Here is a 10,002-nt window from a genome sequence, read left to right as displayed (position 1 = left end):
ACTTAAAATAATGTTTTAATTATGTGTTTCTCCCAAAAATCAAAACTATTTGTTTTGAGTTGACCTGAATCTTTTTTTTTAATTGTGGTTTGTCCAGTGAACAAAAAAAAACGCATTCACAAAGCTAGTTATGATATATATATGGGATCAAAAGAAAATTCTCTTCTCCATTAAATGATTACCATAATAGAAATATGCAGATAAAGCCATAAGAATGATATGGTAAATCTGCCATGTGCTCAATCTAGAATATAGCTAGCTCCTCATGATGAGTGGATTCACCAGTACCAACAGCCCTCTTTTTCTTTTAAGCATCATGTAGACTGAAATTAAGCTTTTTTTACTTCTTACCACCAGGTCTGTAGGAGTGCTAATGCTCTGCTTATATATCCCTCCTGTAATTAAGAAATATTTTGGGAAAGGGGCCAGAGAGAGTTGAATATTACTTCATAGTAAAAACAGAAAGAGGTATCTTCTAAAGATGTAGATATTATGTTGTCCTTTGACAGAAAAAAACCCTTCTAAATCTCACTTTCTTCAAAGACTTCCTCGGTTGTCTCTCCAGTAGTGACTTCTCCTTCACTGCTGTCGGACATGCTAAATCTGGGGTTTCGGTGGACTGCAGGGCCTGGATCTGGGTTAATATCTGCTGTCCTCTTTACCATCGTCTGCTGTAACTGCATACTGCAGGGCTCACTTATTTCTAGGTAAAACTGGTTGCTGGCCTGGTGCTGCTTCTTTGGCTTCTTTGAATATTTCCCTAGGTATTTGATGTTTTCCCCAAGGAAGCATTGCCAACAGCCAAAAGGATCAGCTAGCAGGAAGCGAGACCATTGCTTCTGCAGTTCTGCCTTCACCTGTTAGAAGAAGAAAACAACCTAATGAAAAGTATCTGTGCAGTGTTTTTCACACAGGTGATATGCTGCATTACATGGCCTCAGAGGTTTATACACAGAGGTGTTGTAGATAAAACAAGCTTTTCACCCTTTGGGCTAGGGACAGACATTACACATTAACCAGTTTAAGTGATGAGAAACTGGTTTAAACCATTAACAGAACAGATGTTCATTGCACATAAACCATTTGAAAATGGCTGAAACTGGTTTGAGATAAACCTGGTTGAATGTAGTATCAGACTTAACTGATTTGGGTCAAACCAGTTTATGCAATCTCTGTCCCAGACACCTTGCTGGTTTAAGATAAAACCAGACACCCCCAGCATCCTGGCATGCTCTCTATGCTGGGCAGGGCTCTCTGCTCCACAGCAGGACTGGCCCCTCCTCTGCTCCCTGGCTGCAGCTCTGGCACAGACTGTGTGCTGCTTTCTCCCCTCCCCTTCACCACTCCCTGCTACACAGGAATTCCCCCCTCCCCTCTGCCTTGCTGTGGGGGTGTCTGTGTATTAGCTAGCAGATCACATGCCGGCTATGGTCCCTGCTGAATCAACAGGTAGAATCAACAGGTAGCTGGTAATGGCCTTCTGTTTTCTTAATGGGGTGATAAACACAGAGTTAGGGGTGCTAAACACTGTTATCAATTCCCTACTGGGCTAAACAGAGTGTCCTGCGGTCTGGCCATGCCCCACCCCCTCCCCTCAGATCAGTGCTACGGGAGGGCTGCTCTAGTGCCCCCAGCTTCTAGCTTGAGCCACTGCAGTCATGTGCCTGCATTTCTGGGATGCCTGTACAGTTACAAACCAGTTCAGCCTAGCCAGGTTAGTCTAACCTGCAAAGATTGAATCAATTCAGGCTCAGGTTTTTGGAATATCTGTCCCTTAGCTCTAATCTTGCATGATCTCTTCTGGGGAGAGTGGAAGTCAGTCTCTAAGGCTAACTCTATCTTGCACTTTTTTGACTGGGCTGCAAACAAGTAAATGTCAGTGACACAGATTTTGGGATGTAGCTGCCTATATGAAAGGAACTATGCAGAAATCTGTGCATAAATCAGATAGGAAACTGAGCAGCTGTTAGACAAGAATGGCTATAGGGTCTGGGAGGCACAATCCTCAGCCCTCCAATTTCAATCCTGAGCTGACAGGACCCAGGCCCACTGAGTTTATTACAATTTCTGTCATGAAAATTACTTTTTTTCAGTGGTCTTCCTTGACAAAGAACCAGGAGGCCATGAGTTCCAGAATAACTCCCAATATTAATAGTTCTTGGCATTTTGGAACTATGTTCCTGAGTGAGGCCTCTCCTGCAGGAAAGCATCAGTTGTCTGCCATATAAGATTGAAGGAAAGATTGTTCTAACCAATTCTGAGAACGCTGGCAATAAAATCCTAGCATACAATACAGCAGGCCCAAGTCTCATCCTCTTACTACATGATGTGAAGTTTCAAAATGTGGATACGTGTCAGTAGAATGAGGCTATGCTGTATATGTGCCCCACTCTGTTGACAAGGTAACTGTATTGGCTCTCAGGTGGCTAGGATGCCTGCTGATAAAAGCCCCTTTCTTATTTAAAAAAGCAGATAAATATGCTATGGGTGCAAAGGGCTGGGGCCAAGACATTGTTAAGCACAAAGTTAAGTGTATCCAGGCATCCATCCCTTGCCTTAACTGGAAAAAAGAGCATACTGCATATACATGAGGATATGGCCTTTGTTTGTAATGCTCACAGATAAGCATTCAAGCTGAATTTCTACATGTTTGGCTTCTGTTTCAGATTGCTTTAGAGAGCTTAAGCAAAAGTGGTGCACTTGTTTCAAAAAATTTAGTGAAAGTTCAGTGAAAGTTACTTACAGGGCGCATCTACACAAGTAGACTAATTAACTTTACAATAAATGTCTTGTGTCTACACATGCAGCACTGTTAGGCTGCAGGAAACTAAACTCGGCAGCAGGGTAGTATTTGTAAATACAAGTACTATATCCTACTGTGGAGTTACTATAAAACAATGCATGTGTAGATGCTGACCTCGGCATAAATTATGCCCAGTTAGTCCAATCAGCAGGGGGCCACACTCCTGCCTGCTACCTAGCCACATGGCTGCAGGAGCCTGATGGCCCAGCAAACTCCTTTGCTGCACAATGCAGCCACCCATTGCCTAGGCCTGAAACCCATACCCCTGCCAGAAGACTGCCCTCTGGACTCCAAGCTACACTGCCAACAGTCAGAGCCCAGAGCTGGCCCTCATGCCCCGTGCCAGCAGGACTGGCACCTGGGCAGCTGCAGCCAGAGCCTGGAGCTCCCCCTGGCTGCTGCTGGCCTGGCCTAAACTGCTCCTCCCTGGCTCTATGTGCCGCTGTCCCAGGTGCATTTATAGACACTGAACCCAGGAGTTTACTGTGAAGTATAGTTTCATAGTTTCATAATAGCTAGGATCAGGAGGGAACTGAACAGATCATCTAGCCTGACCCCCTGCCACAGGCAGGAATGAATGCTGGGTTCACAAGACCCCAGACAGGTGATAATCCAACCTCCTCTTGAATTTGCCCAAGGTAGGGGTGAGGACCACTTCCCTGAGAAGTTGGTTCCAGATTTTGGCTACCCTAACTGTAAAATATTGCCTTCTGATCTCTAACCTAAACCTATTCTCCATCAGCTTATGACCATTGTTCCTTGTCACCCCAGGTGGTGCTGGGGAGAAAAGGGCTCTACCTATTTGCTGTTGATCTCCCCTGATGCGTTTGTAGGCAGCCACCAGGTCCCCCCTCAGCCTCCTCTTGCTGAGGCTGAACAGGTTCAGGTCCCTCGGTCTCTCCTCATAGGGCCTGTCCTGCTGCCCTCTCACCAAGCGGGTGGCCCTCCTCTGACCCCTCTCCAGGCTGGCCACAACCTTTTGAAGTGCGGCGCCCAGCAGTGGACTCAGTACTCCAATTGCGGCCTGACCAAAGTCGTATGGACAGGGAATATCACTTCTCTGGACCAGCTTGAGATGCACCTTTGGATGCATGACAAGGTATGGCTGGGCCTTTTTGTTGCCGCCCTGGCTTGGTGTTAGCCCTGCTGACCGTGACCTCGCATTGTTGGTTCATGTTCATCTTGGCGTCAATAATGACTCCAAGATCCCTTTCCGCCTCTGTGCTTTCAAGAAGGGAACTCCCCAGCCTGTATGTATGCTGTGGATTCCTTCTCCCAAGGTGCAGCACCCTGCATTTATCTACGTTGAACCCCATCCTATTCTCATCTGCCCACTTTTGTAGTCTGTTTAAATCTAGTTGCAGCCTCTCTCTCCCTTCAAGTGTGTCCACCTCGCCCCACATCTTAGTGTCATCAGCAGACTTGGACAGCGTGCTTTCCACCCCCTCATCCAAGTCACTGATATAGATGTTAAACAGTGCGGGCCTGAGGACCGAGCCCTGGGTTACCCCACTGCTCACATCTCGCCAGTTTGAGTACAACCCGTCCACCACTACTCTCTGGGTGCGCCCCATCAGCCAATTTTTTACCCATCCAACTGTGTAGGCATCAATGTCACAGTCATTTAAGTTATTGATGAGGATGGGGTGAGAGACAGTGTCAAAGGCCCTCTTAAAGTCTAGAAAGACTATGTCCACAGCGACACCATCATCCAAGGATTTAATTACTTGGTCATAAAAGGCAATCAGGTTGGTTGCCTTTTATGACCAAATCAAGCAAATTTCCCACAATTTATAAGGTCACAATAATTGCACATGTAGATGGGCCCACACTGGTATTCTTTTCCACTCCTGGTTATATAACTATCTTAATTCAGACATCACAGGGTATTTTTGGTACTTATATGTCCAGGGGTGTTCCATTGCTGGACATGTAGCCCTGAGTGCCTGGATGGGTACATCGTTGCTTACATGCGTATGCATGCAAAGATACACACTGCAAACTTAAACATCTGAAAATGGAGTTGTCCCCTTCTTTTGCCCCTAAGCTAAGGCCCTCATCATGGATGCTTGGAGTCTATGGGTGCTGGCCTCCTCACCCAGAGAGAGGTTTGAACCAGGGTGTCTTTCACTTCTCAGCACAGGGCTCTAACTACTATACCACAGGTCAGCCATTTCCATCACTCCTTCTGAAGCTGAGTCAGCAATTGATTCACTGGAAAAAATGGATGGAGGGCAGTGCACTGAGAGCAAGGGTCACAGCTAGAACCCAGGGTCCCTCCCTTCTAAATAAACAAGCACCTCACCAGCTCACACATTCCATGGCTTGTTCCTATCCTGTTAGCCCCACTCCCCTCTCTTGGCTGCCCAAAGGCCCAGCTTGAAAAGGAGTGCCAGAGAAGGGGCTTAATAATGGATGACCTGTGTTGTTATGGTTTGAGTGCTGCACTGGAACATCAGGCACACCCAGGCTTAAATCCCTATGAGTAGGGGCCTAAAACCCAGGATCTCTGACATCCCAAGTGAATGCCCTAGCTACCTGGGGGGATTGGTTTTTCTCTTTTCTGCATGCATATGTAGCTCTCGACATGTGCAAGGTGAGTCAGCCCTGGGCTCTGACTGATGGTGGCAGTGTGGCCTGTGGAGCCTTTGCAGAAAGGCTCGCTAGCCTAGTGAGGAGAGCTTTCAGGTAGATTCATGGGAATGGAGAACAAAGCCCTGAGGGAAGTGGGGAACCAGTAGAAAGCAGAAGCAGGAGGCAGCAACAGAGGCGGCCTCATTTCTCCTGAGAAAGTAGGACAATTGGCTAGTCACTCAGGCGTCTGTACACAAATGCATGGAGCCTGGGAAACAAGCAGGAAGAACTGGAAGTCTTCGCATAGTCAAGGAACTATGACGTGATTGGAATAACAGAGACTTGGTGGGATAGCTTGTATGACTGGAGCACTGTCATAGATAGGTACAAATTGTTTAGGAAGGATGAGAAGGGGTGAAGAGGAGGAGTTACGCTGTAGGTAAAAGAGCTGTATGATTGCTCAGAGCTCCAGTATGAAACTGGAGGTAGTCCTGTTGAAAGTCTCTGGGTTAACATTTGAGGGGAGAGCAACAAGAGTGATGTTGTGATGGGTGTCTGCTACAGAACACCAGACAAGGAGGATGAGGCAGATGAGGCTTACTTCAGACAAATAGTGGAAGTTTCCAGATCACAGGCCCTGGTTCTCATGGGAGACTTCAATCACCCTGACATCTGCTGGGAGGACAATACAGCAGTGCACAGGCAGTCCAGAAAGTTTTTGGAGAGCATTGGAGACAACTTCCTCGTGCAAGTGCTGGAGAGACCAAATAGGGGCCATGCTCTTCTTAACCTACTGATCACAAACAGGGAAAAATTCTTGGGGGATGTAGAAGTGGATGGCAAGTTGGGCAGCAGTGACTATGAGATGATCAAGTTCAGGATCCTGACAAAAGAGAGCAGCAGAGTATTGGACCCTGGACTTCAGAAAAGCAGACTTTGACTCCCTCAGGGAACTGATGAGCAGGATGCCCTGGGAGGCCAATCTGAGGGGCAAAGGTCTCCAGGAGAGCTGGTCGTATTTTAAAGAAACCTTACTTAGGGCATGGGAACAAATCATCCCAACTTGCAGGAAGAATAGCAAATGTGGCAAGCAACCAGCTTTGCTTAACAGCGAGCTCTCCAGTGAGCTTAAACACAAAAAAAGGAAGCTTATAAGAAGTGGACACTTGGACAAATAAATAGGACAGAGTATAAGAATATTGCTTGGGCGTGCAGGGATGAAGTCAGGAAGGCCAACGTATAATTGGAGTTGCAGCTAGCAAGGGACATGAAAGGTTTCGACAAGTATGTTAGCACCAAGAGGAAGGTCAGGGAAAGTGTGGGTCCCTTACTGAATGAGGGAGGCAATCTAGTGATAAATGAGGAAAAGGCTGAAGTACTCGATGCCTTTTTTACCTCAGTCTTCACAGGTGGGATCAGCTGCCAGACTACTGCACTAGAAAGCACAGTTTGGGGAGAAGATGAACAGCACTTAGAAATGAAAGAACAGGTTAGGGGCTTTTTTAAAAATCTGGATGTGTTCAAGTCCATGGGGCCAGATACAGTGCATGCGAGGGTGCTGAGGGAGCTGGCTTATGTAATTGCAGAGCTATTGGCTATTCTCTATGAAATCTCTTGGTGACTGGGTGAGGTCCCAGGTGGTTGAAAAAGGGCAAATATAGTGCCCATCTTTAAGAAAGGGAAGAAGGAGGATCCAGGGAACTATGGACTGGTCAACCTTACCTCAATCCCTGGAAAAATCATGGAGCAGGTCCTCAAGGAATCCATTTCTAAGCACTTGGAGAAGATAATGATTAGGAACAGGCAGCATGAATTCCCCAAGGCCAAGTCATGCCTGACCAACCTGACTGCCTTTTATGATGACATAACTGGCTCTGTGGATGTGGGGAAAGCAGTGGATGTGATATACCTTGAGTTGAGCAAGGCTTTTGATACTGTCTCCCACAGCATTCTGCAAGCAATCTGGGGAAGTATGGGTTGGATGAAGGGACTGTAAGGTGGATTGAAAGCTGGCTGGATTGTTGGGCTCAACAGGTAGTAACCAATGGCTCAATGTCAAGTTGGCAGCCTGTATCAAGTGGAGTGCCCCAGGAGTCAGTCCTGGGGCCAGTTTTGTCAATATCTTTATTAACGATCTGGACATAGGATGGAGTGGACCCTCAGTAAGTTCACGGATGACACCAAGCTCAGGGATGTAGTAGATGCACTGGAGGGTAGGGATAGGATTCAGAGTGACCTAGACAGATTGGAGGATTTGGCCAAAAGAAATTTCATGAGGTTCAATAAGGACAAGTGAAAAGTCTTGCACTTAGGGTGGAAGAATCCCATGCACTGCTACAGCCTGGGGACAGACTGGCTAAGCAGCAGCTCTGCAGAGAAGGACCTGGGAGTTACAGTGGACCATAAGATGGATGTGAGTCAGTAGTGTTGCCAAGAAGGCTAACAGCATACTGGACTGCATTAGTAGGAGCGTTGCCAGCAGATCGAGGAAAATTATTATTCCACTCTATTCTGCACTGGTGAGGCCATATCTGAAATACTGGGTCCAGTTAGAATCATAGAATCGTAGAACTGGACAGGATCTGTAAGATCATTAAGTCTGGTCCCCTGCCATGAGCAGGAAGTTTTTGCTTTCACATGAGCCCAGCACGGTGCCTGTCCAGCCTCCTCTTGAACACCTCCCAGGTTCTTGACTACACCACTTCTTCTGGGAGTATGTTGCAGATTCTGGCGACCCTTACAGAGAAGTTCTTCCTTGTATCTAGCTTTAATTTACCCTTTATAAGCTTATGTCCATTAGTCCTCATCCTTTCTTAAGGTGTCTTCCTGAAGAGTCGCTCACCTGGCTCTTGGTGTTCACCCCAATATACTTGTAGGCGGCAATCAAGTCTCCTCTCAGCCTTCTCTTACTCCAACTGAACAGGCCCAATTCCTGGAGTCTCTCCTTGTAGGGCCTACCTGCATAGTTCCCGGAGTCTCTCCTCATAGGGCCTACCTGCATGCCCTTGACCTCCAGAGGTGCCTTCCAACCTTGATTTTCTATGATCCTATGAATGCACCCTGCAACAGAAGGCTCCTGGATATATAAGTACCAGAAATGTCCTACATGTGGCTGTAGCAGATTTCTGCCTCAGGGCCTTTTCTGCAAAGCTTTTGCCCCTTCCCTGAGCATCCTCAGCTATCCTCAGTAGTAGCCAGTCTTTAAACCTTCTAGCTTTTGCTGTCTAGAGCACCTCTCAGCCTGCCCAAGTCATATACAGTCTTTCATCACACAAAGTAAGCGAACAAAAACCTTATTGCATTTGACCCTGTATGATAGGAGGATGTCACAAGGCCAGTCGCAACATCAGCCTGCCCACCTATCTAGGACAGTCTGCCCTGTCTCACCTGCTACACCCTGATGTGTTAAAGAGGAAGTAATAATGTGGGAGGCTGTGCATTTTATGCCTCAATGCCTAGGGTGTTATACACAGCTCCGAACTTCCCCATATACCATGTCCCATGCCTTGCAGATGGCATCCAAAGTACAAACTCAGCCTCAGGCATCCTCTGATGTACCTGGGCCTCCTGCCCTCTCACTAGGGCCTCCACTCATGCCCTTTCACTAGGGCTCCCACTTATGTTACCTTATTATTGGGGCCAACCTGTGCACAGTCCTTCAGGCCACAGAGATTCTACTCTACATGCCCCTGTGAAGTCTGTCAAGCCCACCTATGCAGACCCTACTCTGTGCCATCACATACAGCTCTTCAGACCACCCCTGCAAACCCTACTCTGTGTGACCTACTATACCCTCTATACCCCCTCACTGGGGCCACTATTCCATCCCCTCACTGGGGCCATTACTTGGTCCCCATATACTGGGGCCGTGGGTCTTATACTCCATGGAACTCAGGTGTCCGTAGAAGTACCTGGATCCTTCCTGAAGGAGGATCCTGAAGGTGTCCTGAAGAAGTGCCTGGATCCCATACTCACCTTTCACTATAGGGGGCAGCTGATGTGGCATTTCCTGGGGACCACCCCACCACAGGCAGCCCCACCACACCATCCTACCCCAGCAGGGTGTAGTTTAGGTCATGCCCCAGGACCAGGAACCTCCTCCATCCCCATAGTTCCTGTCCTGCACCTCCAAGGTGTTATGTGAGCAGCAGCTCCAGCCAGGCAATGTTCCCCCTCTGGCTGATGGCAGCAACTGCTACCTCCACTGCTCAGGGCCTGCTCTTATCACTAGCAGCTGGGCCCTCTTCCCAATTAGGTGGTCTCCTACTGGCCATGTGACTCCTGATTGGCAGTGCAGTCACCTGCAGGCTGCTCTGCTGTCTCTTCTAGCCCTTAAAGTAGTAGGCACCAAAAGTACTCTGCCAGACCCTGGAATGGGTCTGATATGGCCTCCACTTTCCTTTCCCTCTTGATTCAAACATCCTCAGCTTCTCCTCCTCAAACCCCAGAGGTCTTCTGCCTCTGATGCATCACCTCCACTTAAGCAGCTGGTTCTGCTTGCTGGGTTTTTTGCTTCCCAGTGAGCCATGCCCTCATTAACCTTCCCACAGCTGCAGCCCTTCAGTCTAATTAGCTGCCTTCCCTAATGGGGACAGGCCACCCTGATACAATGGTCAAATCTAGGT

General features: G+C 47.7%; 1 protein-coding gene across 1 annotated transcript in view; it reads right to left on the bottom strand.

Moving 5' to 3' along the window:
* Positions 1-521: 521 nt before the first annotated feature.
* The window catches only part of GLP2R (glucagon like peptide 2 receptor), a 183,244-nt gene continuing 173,763 nt past the window's right edge, over positions 522-10,002 (bottom strand). The window contains exon 13 of the mRNA XM_025210754.1: positions 522-857. Within this exon, the coding sequence (XP_025066539.1) occupies positions 522-857 (336 nt within the window). The remainder of the gene's footprint in view (positions 858-10,002) is intronic.

The sequence above is a fragment of the Alligator sinensis genome, unplaced genomic scaffold (genome assembly GCF_000455745.1).
Source record: "Alligator sinensis unplaced genomic scaffold, ASM45574v1 scaffold1023_1, whole genome shotgun sequence".
Lineage (NCBI taxonomy): Eukaryota > Metazoa > Chordata > Crocodylia > Alligatoridae > Alligator > Alligator sinensis.
Note: the sequence above shows the minus strand (reverse complement) of the source record. Positions and strands in the feature narration are given on the sequence as shown.